This window comes from Oryctolagus cuniculus, chromosome 3 (assembly GCF_964237555.1).
Source record: "Oryctolagus cuniculus chromosome 3, mOryCun1.1, whole genome shotgun sequence".
In the NCBI taxonomy this organism is placed as follows: Eukaryota; Metazoa; Chordata; class Mammalia; order Lagomorpha; family Leporidae; genus Oryctolagus; species Oryctolagus cuniculus.
In genome coordinates, this window is record NC_091434.1 from 39,579,225 (window position 1) to 39,598,523 (window position 19,299).

The 19,299-nt window shown below is 42.0% G+C and overlaps 1 protein-coding gene across 2 annotated transcripts in view; it reads right to left on the reverse strand.

Moving 5' to 3' along the window:
• The window catches only part of SGO2 (shugoshin 2), a 41,437-nt gene extending 23,542 nt beyond the window's left edge, over positions 1 to 17,895 (reverse strand). Inside the window, exons 1-6 of one of the 2 annotated variants that reach the window (XM_008258943.4) lie at positions 17,746 to 17,895; positions 13,768 to 13,899; positions 10,799 to 10,974; positions 9,918 to 9,995; positions 8,366 to 8,451; positions 431 to 663 (exon numbers count right to left, since the gene is read on the reverse strand). In XM_008258943.4, the coding sequence (XP_008257165.3) occupies positions 431 to 663; positions 8,366 to 8,451; positions 9,918 to 9,995; positions 10,799 to 10,974; positions 13,768 to 13,897 (703 nt within the window). In that variant the 5' untranslated portion in view covers positions 13,898 to 13,899; positions 17,746 to 17,895. Of the gene's footprint in view, positions 1 to 430; positions 664 to 8,365; positions 8,452 to 9,917; positions 9,996 to 10,798; positions 10,975 to 13,767; positions 13,900 to 14,729; positions 14,851 to 17,745 lie in introns of those variants that run through there. The other variant, XM_070070419.1, reaches the window with a different exon arrangement.
• Positions 17,896 to 19,299: the final 1,404 nt, after the last annotated feature.

Consider the following 19,299-nt stretch of genomic DNA (forward strand, 5'->3'; position numbering starts at 1 on the left):
ATTAACTATTTGTACATCATTATCCTCAAGAAAATCTGACAAATGTTAACTATTTTTCCTTTTAAGATTTACTTAATTATTTGAAAATCAAAGTCAGAGAAGGAGGGAGAGTCAGAGAGAGCTCTTCCATTCGCTGCTTCACTCCCCAGATGGCTGCAATGGCCAGTACTGGGTTAAGCTGAAGCCAGAAGCCTCATTCAGGTTCCCATGTGGGTAGCAGGGGCCCAAACACTTGGGCCACCTTCCGCCTCTTTCCCAGGCCACTAGCAGGGAGCTAGATTGGAAGTGGAGCAGCTGGGACGTGAACCAATGCCCATATAGGATGCCAGTGTTGCAGGCGAGGGCTCTAACTGCTATACCAAAATGTCAGCCCCCCTGAATGCTACTATTTAATACTGACACTCAAAACAAATTTTTAAAACAATCTCACCTTTGGGAAGTATATCCACAATAGGAGAAAAATGTCTTGAGTCATCTAAATCATACACATTCTGATTATTTTCTTTCTGAAGTAACTCTTCCAAATTATAGTGAATTGATAAAGATTGCCTTGTTGATACTGAAGAGGGAATATCAGGTGGTGTCTTTGATATAACAGACTTATTACTCTGCATTTTCTCTTTATCATCACCATCATCATCATCATTCGAAGTTAACGGAACTCTAAAGGTAAGTGGGAATGAAATGAGGAATTTGCATTTTACAAAAATGATTTTAAAACTTGCATAGGTACTTCATGTTGTATTCCATTTAAGATTCAAGCACAAAACCACTCTGGTACCTTTTCATGTCCAGTGAAGGCACTCAGGGTAAGGAAATAGGTAGCTTTTATAATACAGAACACAGAGTGAGAGAGGAATGCTGTTCATCCCCATAGCTGTATGGCTCCAAAAGACAAGAACTCATATAGTCACCAGTTAAGCTACTGGAAGACAACTACTAATGAAATGAATAAAAGTCCAAACATACTTAATAATCATGTATAATATTTATACTTTTCCTATAATTAGTCTAATCAAATATCTGAAATTCTTCCTTTGATTTCTAATAAGTTTAATTTTATAATGGAACTTCAAAAAGTTTGGAAAACCAATTAAAATATTTATTTTGGTATAAACTATTTTGCAATTCATGCATAATTTTTCATAATATGCACTCCACTTGAACTTTGTGAAGATCCTTTGATATACATAGTTGTGTATGTAATAATAATTAGTTGCTTCCAAGAGGCATCCATGTAAACCAGAGGTGGGGAACCTTTTTTCTCCCCAGAGCCATTTGGATATTTATAGCCTAACTTGTGGGCTACACAAAATTATCAGCTTAAAAATTATCCTGCTCTAGATTTCTTGAATTTTGAGTCCTGCCTTGCAATTGCTTTGGCAGGGCCAGACCAAATGACTTCTTAGGCCTTACACACCTGCAGCCCAGACGCTCCTCACCCAATTGTAAACCAAAGCCAAATGTCTAGGGTAGTTAAATCTATGGAAGTAAAAAAGACAGAAACTCACAAAAATAATTTAATAAATGGACATCCTTGAACTCAAAGAATGAGGAGTAATATCCTCCACCAACAATATTTTGCCTTGCACCCCAAATAAATCATTTTAAAATAATTTATTGGGAGAAAAATGTCAAAAATGTAAAGACAATTACTAGTATAATATCCACTCAAAAGAAACTTCTACACACTTATGGAAACAAGTTAACAAAAATAAACAGGGTTTTGCTTCTGGTAATGACCAAACAGTGACTATCAAACCAATCCTACTAGAAATGATGAATGTAAATAATGGACAAAATATTTAAAAAACAAACACTAGAAGTCAATGGAGAGAGAGAGAGAGAGAGAGAGAGAGAGAGATGCTAAAAGGAGGATGGGGCTTGGAAGAAGGGGGAATTTCCCAGTATTTTCGGGCTCAGTTGGTCACACATCCAAAATAAGAAGCCCAGTCTCATGAGGTTAAGGTCAGAATTCAGGGCAACTGCAGTAGCTGTAAAGTGACAGGAGGGTATACCAGACAAAAGAGGTAGAGAAAGTAGCCCCAAATTTGTGCACGAATGCTCCACAAATCTCTAGCTGGCTTCTGAGAAAGAAACAGCTGCTCAGTTAAGGATTGAAAAAAAAAAAACCACTGAAATGAGACAAGATGTCGTTCATCACAGGCAATAAGATATTTAGGTTCAGACAAGTTACTGCCTACTAAAATTAATATCAAAACCCTTTGGAGAAACACAACAGAATCCAGATTTTCTACAAGGCAGAATTCACAATGATTCAATATTATTCAACATATGAAGCAACATGGAAACATGGTTAAAGCTGAGGGGGAAATGACAGTCCACAGAGCATGACCTTGATATGTAAGTGACCAATAAGTACAAGAAAAGTGCTTGACATCACTGGTCATCAAAGAAATAAAAAAAAAAAAAAAAAAAAAAAAAAAAAAAACAACCATAATGAGATACCACTTCATACTCACCAGGATGGCTAGAATCAAAAGGATAAATTTCAAACTGGTACCCAAATACTTGATAATCAAGTCCAACAACACATCAGAAAGATCATTCATCCAGACCAACTGGGATTTATCCCTGGTATACAAGGATGGTTCAACATTTGCAAATCTATTAATGTGATACATTAACAAACTGAAGAAAAAAACCATGATTATCTCAATAGATGCAGAGAAATCATTTGATAAAATACAACATCCTTTCATGATGAAAACTTAAAGCAAATTGGGTATTGAAGTAACATTCCTCAACACAATCAAGGCAATTTATGACAAACCCACAGCCAGTATCCTATTGAATGGGGAAAAGCTGGAAACATTCCCAAGGAGATCTGGAACCAGACAAGGATGCCCACTCTCATCATTGTTATTCAATATAGTCCTGGAAGTTTTAGAGTCATTAGGCAAGATAAAATGCCCGTGTTCCATTATCAGAGTGCCTGGGTTTGACACTCGGCTCCCACTCCGTGACTCCAGTGTCCAGCACATTAGGAAGCAGTGGTGATGGCTCAAGCTGCTGGTTCCCTGCCACCCACATGGAAAGTATGAATTAAGTTTCTGATGCCCAGTTTTGGCCTGGCCCAGTCTCAGACACTGTGGGCATTTAGGGAATAAACTGGCAGATGGGGGCTCTCTCTCCCTCTAAAAGTCTAAATTAATAAATTTGTTTAAAACTAAATAAATTCAAAGGCAAATGATCTATATGGATATTTCTCAAAAGAAGAAATACAAATGACCAATAATTACGTGAAAAAAATGCTATTATTAGTCATCAGGAAATTCATATCAAATGAAGTATCATCTCACTGTAGTGTGAATGGCCATTATTAAAAAGACAAAAAATAATAAATACTGATGAGGATATGGAAAAATGGGAACTCTTACACACTGTTAGAATGTGAATAAACATAGCCACTATGGTGAATGGTATTGGAGATTGCTCAAAAAACTAAAAATAAATTTACCATATGATCCAGCTATTCCTCTTCTGGATGTATATATACACACAAAGGAAATAAAATCAGCATATCAAGGAGGTACATGCAATCCTATGTTTTACTGCAGCACTATTATTATTCACAACAGTTAAAAGATGAAATCAACCTAGGTATCCATAGATGGATGAGTGGATAAAGAAAATGTAGCATATAGACACATGGATTATTTTTCAAGCATAAAAAAAGAACAAAATTATGTTATTTACAACAAAATAGATGGAACTACTAGATACTCTGGTAAGAAAAAAAAAAAAACAGGAACAAAAAGACAAATACATCATGTTCTCTCTTATATGTGGAAGCTAAAAAACAAAAAGTCGATCAGAATATATAATAGTGATTACTGCCGGTGCCGTGGCTCACTTGGCTAATCCTCCACCTGCGGCGCCGGATTCTGTCCCGGTTGCTCCTCTTCCAGTCCAGCTCTGTGCTGTGGCCCGAGAGTGCAGTGGAGGATGGCCCAAGTCCTTGGGCCCTGCACCCGCATGGGAGACCAGGAGGAGTTACCTGGCTCCTGGCTTCAGATCGGCGCAGCGCGCTGGCCATAGCAGCCATTTGGGGGGTGAGCCAACAGAAAAAGGAAGACCTTTCTCTCTGTCTCTCTCTCTCGCTCACTGTCTAACTCTGCCTGTCAAAAAAATAGTAATAATAATAATAATAGTGATTACTATTGCGTGGGAAGGGAGATAGAAGAAGGTTGGATAATAGGTACCAAAGCACAGATAGAAGCAACAAGTTCTAGTTTTCCATAGCAAGTGGGGTGACTCTAGTTCTTGGTAATAATTAGATTAAGTTGTGAAGAACTAGAAAAGAGGAATTAGAAGGCTACAAACATTAAGAAATGATAAGGAGATGGACATGCCCAATTACTATGTGTTATACAAATGTCTTGAAATATCAAACTATATCCTATATTACATGTCAATCATGAAATGTATAAAACCCTTGTGAAATATAAAAAATTTAAAGTTATAAAAAGAAAGAGTGGAAGAGTGAAAGGGCAAGCACTAGAGAAGATTTTGTTATACAAAAATAAAGAAATAAAGAAATCCTAAAAAAAAACATGAAAAGCTCAATAAAAAGAAAATAAACATATGAAGATACTTCAGTGATTATCAGGAAAATTAAAATTATAATGCGATATATAATAAAATACTATGTAATATTAATATTACTATAATAACTGGCTATAACATATAATATTATAATATAAATAATATATAGCATTGTACTACTATATATCCCAAAAGGCTAACATGAAAAAGATATTAATAAATGTTTTTGAGGATACAGAACAACAGGAATTCTCATAAATTGCTGGTAGGAACATAAATTTGAATAACACCTCTAGATAACTACTTGGCAGTTTCTCCTAAAGCCAAACATTATATATAGTGTGTGTGTGTTCTACTCCTGAGTATATACCAAACGAAAATGAACTCTGTGTACCAATACTGGAGAAACAATTAAATGTTCTCCCTGGGGCTGGTGCTGTGGCATAGCAGGTGGGGCTGCCACCTGCGGTGCTGGCATCCCATGTGGGAAGCAGTTTGAGTCCCGGCTACTCCACTTCCGATCCAGCTCTCAGCTGTGGCCTAGGAAAGCAATAGAAGATGGCCCAAGTCCTTGGGCCCCTGCACCCGCATGGGAGACCCGGAAGAAGCTCCTAGCTCCTGGCTTCAGATTGGCACAGCTCCGGCCATTGTGGCCAACTGGAGAGTGAGACAGCAGATGGAGGACCTCTCTCTCTCTCTCTCTCTCTCTCTCTCTCTCTCTGCCTCTCCTCTCTGTGTAACTTTCAAATAAATAAATAAATCTTTTAAAAAAAAATATTCTAAGAAGAATGGGTATACTGTTGTATAATCATACAACAGAATACTCTAACAGCAACAAGAAGAATTTACAACTACATACAATGGATGAATCTTACAATGGATGAATCTTACAAACACATTTGAAACAAAACTTCACTTAAAAACAGAATCAAATTTTTAGGAGGGCAAGTTGACCTTCAATTTCCTTGTCTATATGAAATACATGTATCATGACAGTCAATGTGTTTTTGAAAAAGATCCAAGGACCAGAAAGATAACAAAATTTACTATTTTAATCCTATAGCAATTGAAATGTACTGCTATTAAGTGGTAATAGTATACATAATAGGTCTACCAATATAACAAAGTAGAATGAACAAAAAGTGACATAATAGATATGAAAAGTTGTTTTACTGTAACAGGACTCACAGTGCACCTACTCCCCATGTAGGATCTCTGTCCTTAATGTGTTGTACTATGCAAATTAATGGTAAAACTACTACTCAAACAGTACTCTATACTTTGTGTGTCTTGGTGGGTTCAGTCTGTTGAAATCTTTACTTAGTATACACTAAGTTGATCTTTTGTATATAAAGATAATTGAAAATGAATCTTGATGTGAATGGGAGGGGAGAGGGAGTGGGAGATAGGATGGTTACGGGTGAGAGGGAGGTTATGGGGGGAAAATCTACTATAATCCAAAAGCTGTACTTTGGAAATTTATATTTCTTAAATAAAAGTTGAAAAAAAAAGTTGTTTTACCATGGTACAGATGGTATTTAAATATATAGTATACTTAAATAAAAGCATAAGTTATATAATAAAATGAACACTAAAAAGACATGAAGATTTCAGTCAATGCTATTAATTTATCAAGTCATTTCATCTCTCTAGGCCTCAGTGACTATCCTTTAGTAAGACACATTTAAAATAGGGTGCTGTCTATAACTTATAATCAAATTAATCAAGAGGTGAAAATTTTAGACAGTAGGAAAATAGCAAAACTAGAAGCTAATTTTAAAGCTTGGGGCAACATGCAAGACAAAAAAAGGTAGAAACAGATTCAAATTTGCCCAGCAAGACACATGAGGCCAAAAGCGACCATGAGGAAAATAATGAAAAATGGCAGGATATTACAGAAGGACTTGGTTACTGCGTGAAGGTTAAGTCTCCTTGGAGTCCCAGAGACACAACCTATAGTATGACACCATGGACCATCTCATTCCCTCCTTAGGTGGAAACTGTAGGTTAATAAAGCCCGAACTTGTACAATGCACATAAACACTGCACTGATTATGTTACGTAAAATCTCTGCAACTCTCAATCAGTAGTAATTCAAGCCCATAAAACTGAGTCTACATGTGCATCTCTCCTCTCAAGCGACTGTGGGAAATCAAAGTTGGAAACTGAATTCTACCAGATCCTCTTTTTTTAAAAAAAAAAACTTTTTATTTCAGAATAGCTTTAAATTTACAAAACAAACATTGTGAAGTAGTGCTAGGTAGGTTAGAAATTAGCCCATGTATGTGAGTGGGCCCTAAGGACAACAAAGCACCTGCAGGAAGGAATGCAACAGCTTCTAGCAGCCTCAGAAGCACACTTGGGAGTAGCCTAGTATTTCACACTACAAAGTCCTGTTCAGACCCCACTAACTTTACAGCTGGGCCTGTTATAGGGGAGCCTAAGCCAAAATTAATATTTTGGGGTCCTTGCCACGAAGCAGACAACCTGGTAAGGTTTGATTTATTTAGAGAGAGAAACACACAGGAATGTGAGTGCCTGATTAAGGGAAAGTGGGTTAGAAAGATTAAACAGGAAGCTCCATACCAAAATCTTAGGGGGCAGGCCAGGGGCAGGCAGAAGGTCCAGGAGCCATGGCAAAAATGGACAGGCTCAGTGAGCTCCAGACCTCTTATTCACTTCCAAAAGGAGAATGGTTACAGTCTGATTGGCAGGTGGATGGATGCAGGTGAGATAAGGTAAGGGTGAGGGTCGCATGGTATTCAGTTTATGAGCCTAATCTTACTTCCCTGATTGCGTAGCTTATCAGTCCCAGTCTTTTCGCAAGGAAGGACTCTAGGAGAATCTTCTCTGCCCAGCACTAAGTGGGAAATGTGGCCTGATAACATTGGGTAATAAAACCTCACAGCCCTGGAGGAAGGGATCCTGTAGGAATCTCCTTCGCAGGGTGCCAGGTGGACTACTCAGTCTGACAATACTGGGTAATAAAACCTTGGGAGAAATTTTATCAACTGCATGTTAGGCAAACCCTTTGTCCAGGAAAGGTGGGAGAAGGAGAAAGAAAAACAGGAAGAACTGGACCCCATCCCCTTATAAGCCCCAGTCTGAATACAGAGTGTGCTCTCGTCCTGTCCTGAGATGCCCACCTGGCCTAGCAGGTGTATTTCAGCTCAGCTCTCTCTCTTGAAGATGCCCAGTTGGCCTAGCGCCTATTTTTCTCAGCTCAGCTCTCTCAGTTCTTTGCTGAGACACATACGTGCCTGGTTTGTCAGGTGAATTCCCTTCTTCAAACTAATTAATCCTGCTTACCCCGGTCTGAATGGTTGGGTACTCTTTTTCACATCCCATCTGGAGAGGTGCCCATCTGTCCAACATGTGCCCTACCACATTAAACCTTGCTATTTTGCTTACCATTACTGCCTCATGCCTGAATTCCTTCCTGTGCAAAGACAAAAAACTTTATTCCACTCTTCTCCACTAAGGGTGGTATAAAAGAGTTCCCATATATCCCACACCAAGCTTCCCCTATTATTAACATATTGGTATGATGCATTTGTCACAATCAATAAACCACACTCAGCTTCCCCTCTTATTAACATCTCATCACATTTTACAACTGCAATGTCATAATGTAATGTTGACTGGTTCTACGTTAAAAATAAATTTATTATTTATGCTAAATGTTTCTGTATGTTTCAAGGAAGCAGACCAAATAAAAGCTATTCATAGTCCAATGTACCTTCTTCTAGCATAGAAGCTTAAAAGTCAATATTTAACCAAGTTGTAAAGCAATTACCTTGCAAATGGCAGACGCATCAACTTGCACTGCTTACTAATTCCTTTCTTCTTGCTACCTGGCAGTAGAAAAGGACTCTGATGGAACTGTTTTGAAAAGAAAAAAAAGGAAGGAAACAAAGCTTCTAATTTGATTAAATCATATTTGTTGTTATACAGGGAGACCAATAAGTTCACAGAAAATAGAATTAAGAAGTTAATGTTGGTGCAAAAAAATCTTTAATTACATGCAAAGTTTTTCATAACAGACATTTTCCATGAACAGTCTGAAGACCCCCTAATATGCATGGATTTGGAAAAAATGAAAGAAAACATATTAAAGGTAAAAGCAAAAAACAGTAACTTTGAAATGCCAAAATACTAAACACATAAAATAGTAAAATTCAAAATTAAATAAAATAGAAAAGCTGCCAGCAGCCTAAGATAGTGGGAAAAGACAGGGCAAATCCCAAGTACACAAAATTAGTCAACTGGGGAAATACAACACAGACAAAAATTATTAACTCTGAGCAAATCAGTGGGTGAATGGGGAGTGTGTTCAGCCTAGCAGATAAGATACCAGTTAAGATACTCATGTCCCAGGTCAAAGTATGTGGGTTTGATTCTAACCTTCAGCTCCCTAAGTCCATCTTTCTGAAAGTACAGAGACAGCAGATGATGGTGCCAGTTGTTGGGCGTCTGCCACCTACACTGGAAACCTGCACTGAATTCCTGGATCCCAGCTGCAGCCCTGACCTGACCCAGGCCCAGCTGTTGCAGGCATTCAGGGAGAAGACCCCCAGCATATGGGAGCTCTCTCTGTGCTTCTCAAATTATGGTGGGAAGAACCACTATGTTCCTAAAATTGTACTTATGAAATGCATGAAGTTGGCATTCCTTAAATAAAAGGTTCCCTGGGAAAAAATTATATACATATATAGATTATATACATACATACTCTACAAGGGAATTTATTCACAAGGCTACATAAGATTTTCATGGAATTTCACTATGCTTTGGAAACCTACCAAACTATGGTGATCTATTTTCATGTTTTTAGCAGACATCACAGAATCCAAATTTTGTAAATATCAGCAGAGGCCAAAATAAAATAGTACTTTGTTTTGGGCGAGAAGTTAAAACCAAAAACAAACAAAACCTGAATTATGTAAGGAAAAGCAATTCAATTAAGCTAATCATAGAAGATATTTTCCTAAGCAACTAATATTCACAGAAGTAAAGTTAACAAAGAACTACCATTTTCACCATAACATAAATTCTTTCCTAATTTTAAAGACCTTTCTACTAATGTCTTTTATGTTCCTGAGTCTGTTTAGGGGACAATATATATCAGTAAGCTATTCAATCCTATTACCTTTAATAAAGATCTAATTTTTATATAATAATTTCATAACCAATCATACAATGTGCTATTAACCAGCTAAAATTGTTATCATCATTTCTTTGCAAAAAGTTTGAAAATTGGATTTCTAACCTTGATGCTACTTAAGTAATCTCAATTATCCTAGGTAATGGTAAAAAAATGACACGATTTACACATCAATTCTCCTTACCTCAGAAAGACTGCTCATTTCAATTGCGGTTATTAAGTTATTGTTCATGAGTGCTTCTATTTCTATAAGCTTCTTATTCTGAATATATAAAATAAAGACAATTTTTAATGAGTTAAGATTTACAGTTTATTATAATACCATGCATTTATGAACACCTTCACCATGAGAAGACTCAATTATTTTCTAGTAGAGACCACATTGACCTAAAAGGCTTACTATGTAATCAAAATAACCATGTATATAAAAACACACAGACATTTTGAATGCTTTTGAGACATCAATTATAAATTTTTCTACAACCATTTTTCTTCTTCTCATAACAACATACTACATAGCAAATAAATATAGTTGGTCAGCCACAGGATTTTAACCTTCAAGTGCAGTAGGTCATTTTTCCATTTTTCCCACTCCTCTTCTATTTAGATCTATATTTACCACCTAGCTAATCATTGGCTCTCACTGCCCTGTCTGCACAGAACTGGAATTTGGAAGAAACAATAACTACAGCCTTCATTTGATTTGGTTTATGGCCAACAAAATGCTGAGATTAAAGGAAAAACTCCCCTCCTTTCTGTTCACTAAGGGAATTATTCCCATCTTTTAAAAATGTATTAATGAACCAAACTTTGTTTCTGATAAGCATCAAATGTTGATCAAAGTATCTCACTGGTTTACACAACACACAAGCACACATCGGAATAGATTCAAGACATCTTATTACACATCAGCAATTTGTCCTTTAACGTAGAATTACATGGGATACTGATTTTTACTAATTCTCTAGAACCATTTGGGACTGAAAACATATTTTTAAAGTTTCAATAATAAGTTAAAATATTTTAGATATAATTTAAAATTCAAAACCAATATAGCTTCCATACCAAGTTATTTAGCTTTAGACGAAGAAATGTATTCTCAAAATTCAGTTTCTCCACTTCTTTTTGCAATAGCATCTTCTCAGTTGTAATTCTTCGAGAATTCTCCTTCTCTCTACTAAGAGCCTGAGCTAATGCCCTGTTGTTGTGCTTTAGAGAAATTTTGAAAATAGAAGAATTGTCTGTAAAAAGATTTTTTTAAAAAAAGAGTTAGTATTGAACTTATATCAATTTTCATATTCCTTAGTAAAACTACTTCAGACAAAATGATTTCATTTTGTAATTTTAACTAAAAGTTAGAGCAAAAGAAAATAATACAAAAGTAGTTTTAAAAAAACGTACTTAGTGTTTGGAGCTAAAGAAATAAAAGCTATGGGGTCAGCTCTGTGGCGCAGTAGGTTAATCCTCTGCCTGCGGCACCGGTTTCCCATGTGGGTGCCAGTTCTAGTTCTGGCTGCTCCTCTTCTAGTCCAGCTCTCTGCTATGGCCTGGGAAAGCAGTGGAAGATGGCCCAATTCCTTGGGCCCCTGCACCCATGTGGGAGACCTGGAAGAAGCTCCTGGCTCCTGGCTTCGGATCAGCCCAGCTCTGGCCGTTGCAGCCATCTGGGGAGTGAACCAACAGAAGGAAGACCTTTCTCTCTGTCTCTCCCTCTCACTGTCTGTAACTCTACCTCTCAAATAAAAAATAAAATCTTAAAAACAAAAAAAAAGAAATAAAGGCTAATTGTCTCAACCATTGAGGAATAGTCTTTTTTGTTTTTGTTTATCTGTGCAAATTTTTAACTCTTTACTTATACAGAGTTGGTCTTCTGTGTATAAAGTTAACTGGAAATGGATCTTAGTGGAGAATGGGACTGGGAAAGGAAGAGGGAAGAGGTGGAGAGGTGGGAGTGGGGGTGGGAAGGGTGGGTATGGTGGGAAGAATTACTATATTCCTATAGTTGTGCTTATGAAATGCATGACGTTTATATTCCTTAAATAAAAGGTTTCTTTGGGGGGGACAATAAACACAAAATAAATTAATTAAATTAAAAAAGAAACAAAGGCTAGATAGAAGATGAAGAACAAAAGTTAGGAGGAATGCAAAATGTGTACAGAGTAGGGAATAAGACTGCAGCATAAACACCAAATTCTGCATAATGAAATCACTCATGCGGCTCACTAGGCTAATCCTCCACCTGCGGCACTGGCACCCAGGGTTCTAGTCCCAGTTGGGGCACCGGATTCTGTCCCGGTTGCTCCTCTTCCAGTCCAGCTCTCTGCTGTGGCCCGGGAGTGCAGTGGAGGATGGCCCAGGTCCTTGGGCCCTGCACCCGCATGGGAGACCAGGAGGAAGCACCTGGCTCCTGGCTTCGGATCAGCACAGTGCGCTGGCCGCAGCACGCCGGCCGTAGCAGTCACTAGGGGGTGAACCAATGGAAAAAAAGGAAGACCTTTCTCTCTGTCTCTCTCACTGTCTAACTCTGCCTGTCAAAAAAAAAAAGCTAACTCTTACACTTGTTGCCCTGCCCTCCTTCCTGCCTTGACTAGGCTAGCAGAATAGAAAAGCTGATCCTGCAGTTCTAACAGATGTCCCAAAGGAGTTAGGGTTGCTAATCTATGAAAATTTTTAAGGCAGTTTCTGTGACTTCAGAATTGAATAAAAGTTAATGCTCCCGGGGCAGCACTGTGGCACAGTGGGTTAACACCCTGGCCTGAGGCGCCAGCATCCATATGGGTGCGGGTTCCAGTCCTGGCTGCTCCTCTTCCAATCCAGCTCTCTCCTGTGGCCTGGGAAAGCAGTAGAAGATGGCCCGGGTCCTTGCACCCCTGCACGCACGTAGGAGACCCGGCAGAAGCTCCTGGCTCCTGGCTTCAGATCGGCGCAGCTCCGGCCGTTGCAGCCAACTGGGGAGTGAACCATTGGATGGAAGACCTCTCTCTCACTCTCTCTGCCTCTCCTTCTCTCTCTGTGTAACTGACTTTCAAATAAATAAATAAACCTTTCCTTCTCTCTGACTCCGCCTCTCTGTAACTCTGCCTTTCAAATAAATAAATAAATATTTAAATAATAATAATAAAGATTTACTATTTACTTCAAATGCAGAACATCAGAGAGGGGGAGAGACAAAGAGAGAGAGAGAAAAGGAGGGAGGAAAGAGAGAGGGGTCTTCCATCTGCCAAACAGCTGCAAAGTCAGGGTGGGTCCAGGTCAAAGCCAGAAGCCAGGAACTCCACCCTGGTCTCTCGTGTGGGTGGCAGTGGCCCAAGCACTTCTTTGAAAGGCAGAGGCAGGGAGCGAGAAGTCTTCCACCCACTGGTTCACTCCCCAAATGGCTGCAACGGCCAGAGCTGGGCTGATCTGAAGCCAGGAGCCAGGAGCTTCTTTTAGGTCTCCCATATGGGTGTAGGCCATCTTCCACTGCTTTCTCAGGCCACAGCAGAGAGCTGGATTGGAAATGCAGCTGCCAGGATTTGAACCTGCACCCATGTGGGATGCCAGCAGTGCAGGCAGCAGCCTTACTCGCTACGCGACAGTGCCGGCCCCGGCCTCTAACACCTTAATTCCAGAATTCATGAAATCCCACTTTCAAGGCTTCTCTTGTTCTCATGATGAACTTTGGCCACATAAAATCTCCCACAAATCTCCCACGTAGGCTAACCACCTCCAGGTTACCCATCAACCGATTGCCAGAACATGTCAGAACAATCTGCTACTCTTTTTAGCTTGTCTGTAGAAAAGTCACATCAGTATTTTCTTTGCAGTATAGGAGGTGGCTGTTTTGGGCCATCTCAGTCTCACGGCTGAATACTCAGCTGTCCCGGGATAGATAATCAAAACCACCCAACTAAAGGTGCTGAATGACATAGGAAGGATCAAATACAAGAAAGACATTGTTAATAAAAAACTCATCTTAGAAATTTTTATGTTTGGTAGAATAAGATACAAATACATCAGTTCTCCAGGAAAAAAGTAAAACTTAAAGTACTTACTTATTATTTTTGTTTTGATTTTTGAAGCAAGAGAAACATTCAATTTAGTGGTCCTTGAAATTCTTTTGTCTTTTACACATCTCTTAATTCCTGAAGTAACTGAATCAGTTTCCATGACCGGGGACTCCATCACTGAAAGGAAAAAAAAAAAAAAAGCAACAATAGGAAGGGAGAGGAAAGAAGGAAGAGAAAACACAGCATTGATTAATAAAAATAAATGGGTAACTGATAAATACCCTTAAAATAATCACAACTTAAAATATACCTTTTTTGTACACAATTATCTATAAAATCTCATGCATAAAATAGGAAGGCTTTAAGTTAATCAAAAGTAGCTTAAAGTAGACTAATTGAAGAAAGATAAATGAGGGATTTTTTTTATTCAAACCTTTCAGTTTTGATGAAATTGAGGCTCCTGTAGTAAGAGATTATCCCGGATTATGGAGGTACGCCTTTAAGGCCATCACAAGCACCCTTAGGGTGAGGGTGGGGATTGGAGTGATGTAGCTGCAAACCAGTGACTGCCAGCAGCCACCGGAAGCTGAAAGCAAGGACCGATTCTTCCCTGGAGACTCCATCGGGAGCATGTCCCCCCAGACCTCCTGATTACAGCACTGTGGGAAAACACGTGTCTGCTGTTTGAAGCCACCTCATTTGGAAGGGAAGCCAGAGGAAACCGACAGTCTCCTTATTTCACTCTTGCCCAACTTGGGAAGTCCTCTGAACTCAGAACCCATCACCAACAAAACTTCTATGGCTCCAATCTCTTATCTGAACGTTCCCTTCATCTTCTTGAAGGAGCCTGCACGCTGGGGCTGCAGACTGCCCTGCAGCCCTGGGCGGGGGCGGGGGGGGGGGGGGGCTGCTGTTCCTCCCACAGCCCTCCAGCAGGGCTGCACTGCATTCCTGCTTGCAGATCGCTGGTCCTCCTGGGAGGTCCCACCCCTCACTGCTATCCTCACCTATCAACTCCTGGGCCACTCCTCCTTATTAGCTGATGGTTTCATATCCTGTCTCATTGTTGTTCTCCCTGAGGACACGAAAGCAACCTGCAGAGGATTTCTCAAATTCCCTGTCACCTGTCTCTGTGCATTTATCTCCTCTCCTGTGGTTATCTGTGTTCCTACCTAGTGCCGAGCTTAGATACCGAGGCCTGCACTAGATCTCACGCCTTCTGGCCTTCTCAAGACATCCCTCCAACAACTCTCTCCCTTCCAGCATCAGTTTCTTCCTCCTCCATCGGCTCATTCTCATTGTACAAGCACACTGCTATTTCCCTCATCGTAAACAGGGGTAGGGAACCATGTCCCTGCCAAGGGCCATTTGGATATGTATAACATCATTTGTAGGCCATACAAAATTATCAACTCAGAAAATTAGCCCGCCATAGACTTACTGAATTCCCAGTCCTGCCCTGGACTCGGTTTCCTTGGCAGGACCAGCCCAAATGATTTTGCAAGCCTTATGTGGCCTGTGAACCAGATGTTCTCAATCTGTGAAAGCAACTGCACTGCTTCCCACTTCACTAGCCTTCCAACTCTCCACAGAGCTTACCTGTATTCAGTTTCCAATTCTCCCATACACCTACTTCAGTCAGGCTTTCCCTCCCAACACTCCACCAAAACGGCTTTTGCCAAGGTCCCCTATGCCCACTGCTGCTAAATTCTAATGATCCGGGGCCGACGCTGTGGCATAGGAAGTAAAGCCACCACCTGTAGTGCCCACATCCCGTGCCGGTCCCAACTCTGCTCCACTTCTGAGCCAGCTCTCTGCTATGGCCTGGAAAAGCAGTAGAAAATGGCCCAAGTCCTTGGGCCCCTGCACCTGTGTGGGAGACCTGGAGGAAGCTCCTGATTCCTGGCTTCAGATCGGCATAGCTCCAGCGGTTGCGGCCAATTGGGGAGTGAACCAGCAGATGGAAGACCTCTCTCTATGCATCTCCTCTCTGTGTAACTCTGACTTTCAAGTAAATAAATAAATCTTCAAAAAAAAAAAAAAATTCGAGTGATTAATTCTCAGCAGCCTCTGGCATGGTTAGTTTCTCCTTCCTCAAAAATTACCTTTCCTTGGCTTCCAGAACACCATACTCTTGGGGCTTTTTTCCTACCTGACAGCTCTTCTCAGTCTCTTACAGGTTCTATGCCAGCTTCACTGCTTGGACCTCCTCTCTTAGTAGAGGTCCAATACTACTTCAGCTTCATGACTTAAATTAACATCCAGATGCCAAATGTATGGTTTAGCTCTCTCTCCTGAATATCCCTGGATTCGTACAGACAGATGACTATTCCATGGTCCACTTGGAAATCTAAATAGATGTATCGGGACCAGTGCTGTGGCCTAGTGGGTAAAGCCACCACCTGCAGTGTCAGCATCCCATATGGGCGCTGGTTTGAGTCCCAGCTGCTCCACTTTTGATCCAGCTCTCTGCTATGGCTTGGGAAAGCAATAGAAGATAGCGCAACTCTGTGGGCCCCTGCACCCACATAGGAGACCTGGAGGAAGCTCCTGGCTCCTGGCTTCGGATCAGCACAGCTCCAGCCATTGCAGCCAATTGGGGAGTGAACCAGCGGCTGGAAGACCTCTCTCTCTCTGACTCTCCTTCTCTCTGTGTAACTCTGACTTTCAAATAAATAAATAAATCTTTAAAAAAAAATAGGCGTATCAAATTTAACCTGCCCAGGCCTCCCTCACTCAGAGCCTTTCCCTTTTCAGTTAATGGCAATCTATCCTTCCAGCTGCTGAAGCCAAAAATCCGACACCCCAGTTTACCCTCACAATATATTCTGAATATGATCACTTCTCAGTGTATCTACTGCTACCCACTCAGACAAGGCACGATCATATTTCACCTGAATTATTGCAATATAGCCTGTTTTCCTACGTCCACAGCTGTCCTCCCTACAGTGTATTTGTATGCACAATCGACAGCTCTCCAATAATCCCCATTTCTCGCCAAAGTCCTTACAATGGTCTAGCTGTTTCGCCACGATCTGCCTTTTTCCCCATCACTCTCCTCAGCTCACGTCCCTCAGGCCACACTGGCCACCAAGATCTAAGCGTTCCTGGCATATGGCCAGGCACTCTTCATGCTCAAGTCCGTTATCTTGGTTATTCACTATTGAGACACCTCTTCAAGGCTCCGTCAAGTGTTTATTCAAATGTCACCTTCTAAGGGCGTTTAGGACTGCAACTCCTTCCTCTCGCATATCTGATGATCCTTACCCTGCTCTGTTCTTTCCCAACTGTAAAGACTGCCCAGCCTCCCAGTGGGTCTCTTCCGACCCACCGACCGCGCTGGGCAGATGTCGGGAGGTGTCAAGCAAAAGTCTGCAATGGGGACTAAGTTAAGCTGGGAACCTTCGAACATTCAGGCTCAATACTTCTTCTAGAAGTCTTGCCAAGCAACTTTACATCAACGATCACTATTCCATAGACAGCAGAACACAGAGGCACACAGACACGCCATGAAAATCCCTGCATCTCACACACTCAGTTCCACATCCAATTCTTCTAGATTCCTCACCTAGAAAACCCGTCGTCCCTCTTTCTGTACCGGAATCCTACCCGACCATGGAGAAGACTCGGCTCCAGTCCTAAGTTCTCCCAGCCTCCCACCACCTCAGAACCAGCGCTCCACGGCAGAGGGCTCCCTCGAAATCGTCGCCCGGCAGATACCCAAGGCGCGCTCACAGGCGGCTGGAAACTTCCAAAAGCAGGGAGTAGAGCAGCCACGAAGACAGAACTCGCTGCCCTCAGGAGCTGATCTTCGGCGGCTCCCTCCCTCGCCCACCTGGGCGCTCAAATCCCGGAGACAAGCGGCAGCCACTCAGACCCAAAACAAGCACTCCGCCACCCAGCCCCTCTCTTCGAGCCGCGGCGCGGGTCCCGGAGGGCGGAGGGCGGGCCCGACAGCGCCAGGCACGGACTCCCCGCTAGATTCGGGACAGTCACACCAGGCGTCACAGGTCACTCACTCACCGCTCAATCAGCGCAGGGCACCACCACCCGGCTCCAGGAGGTCTGCGCGGAGTCGCGGCCGGAGCTGGGTTTAAACTCCGCAGCCGTTAGCGGCTGCCACAGCAGCCAATCAAGTCCCGAGGAGGCAGCGCAGAGGAGCGCGGTTACCAGGAAGTGGGAGGTGGAAGAGGCGGGACCCGTTGCCTGAGCAGGCGGGGGCGTGGCCAGGCGAGCCCGCGGCTGCGCAGAAGCGTGGGCGGGGCGCCGGGGCGCGGAGCCAGTGGCGTCCCGCTGTCTCCCTGAGCAACCGAGGAAAGGAAGCGCTCCGCGGAAAAACCCGACTTCACGGGCCCGAGGTGTAAAAGGCTACCTTGCCGCCTCTTGTCTGTGGGAAGGGTTGTTTCCGAGGTTATGAGAGCGCCGGGTACGTCTTGCTTCTCAGCTGTGAGGCCAGCACTTTTATTCAGTAGTCACTTAAAAGGCTTCCTCATTTTTACTTTAACTTTCTGAGGGAAAAACGTCAGTGCCGGATCTCGTTCAATCTTTGTAAAGCTGAATATGCAAGGATGGCATTTTCCGTTATACCCAACTGCATTAATGCATTAAAAATAGATCTTTGCTTTCCAATTCAGTTTGCTTAGTTTCTTTTAGCAAATGGTACACATTTTTTTAAAACAATTTTTTAAAGATTTTATTTTTATTTATTTATTTGAAAGTCGGACTGGGGCCGGCGCTGGGGCGGCATCTCATATGGGAGCCGGTTCGAGACCCGGCTGCTCCTCTTCCAGTCCAGCTCTCTGCTGTGGCCTGGGAAAGCAGTGAGAGATGGCTCAAGTCCTTGGGCCCCTGCACCCACGTGGGAGACCCGGAAGAAGCTCCTGGCTCCTGCGTTCGGATCGGTGCAGCTCTGGCCATTGGAGCCAATTGGGGAGTGAACCAGTAAATGGAAGACCTCTCTCTCCCTCTCTCTCTGCTTCTCCTCTCTCTGTGTAACTCTGACTTTCAAATAAATAAATAAAATCTTTGGGGGGAAAAAAAAGCCGATCCAAAGCCAGGAGCCAGGAGCTTCTTCCAGGTCTCCCACATAAGTACAGGAGTCTAAGGACCTGAGCCATCTTCCACTGCTTTCCCAGGCCATAGCAGAGAGCTGGATCGGAAGTGGAGCAGCCGGGACTTGAACTGGCACCCATATGGGATACTGACTTCACAGGCAGAGGATTAACCTACTGCTGCAGAGCCCTGGCCCCTTAAATTCTTAGATTATCTATTTGAAAGACAGAGTTACAGAGAGAGGGAGAGACTGGGAGAGAGATCTTCCATGTGCTCTTCACTCTCCAGCTGAAACCGGAAGCTCCATCTAGGTCTCCCACGAGGGTGGCAGGGGCCCAAACACTCCCGCCATCTTTTGCTGCTTTTCCCAGGCCATTAGTAGGGAGCTGGGTTAGAAGTGGAGCAGCTGGGACACGAACCAGCGCCCATATGGGATGTCAGTTGTCGCAGGTGTCTTTACCCACTATGGCTGACACAAAGAGTTTGTAGAAATTATACAGATAGTAAAAATTCCTCTTTGTCATT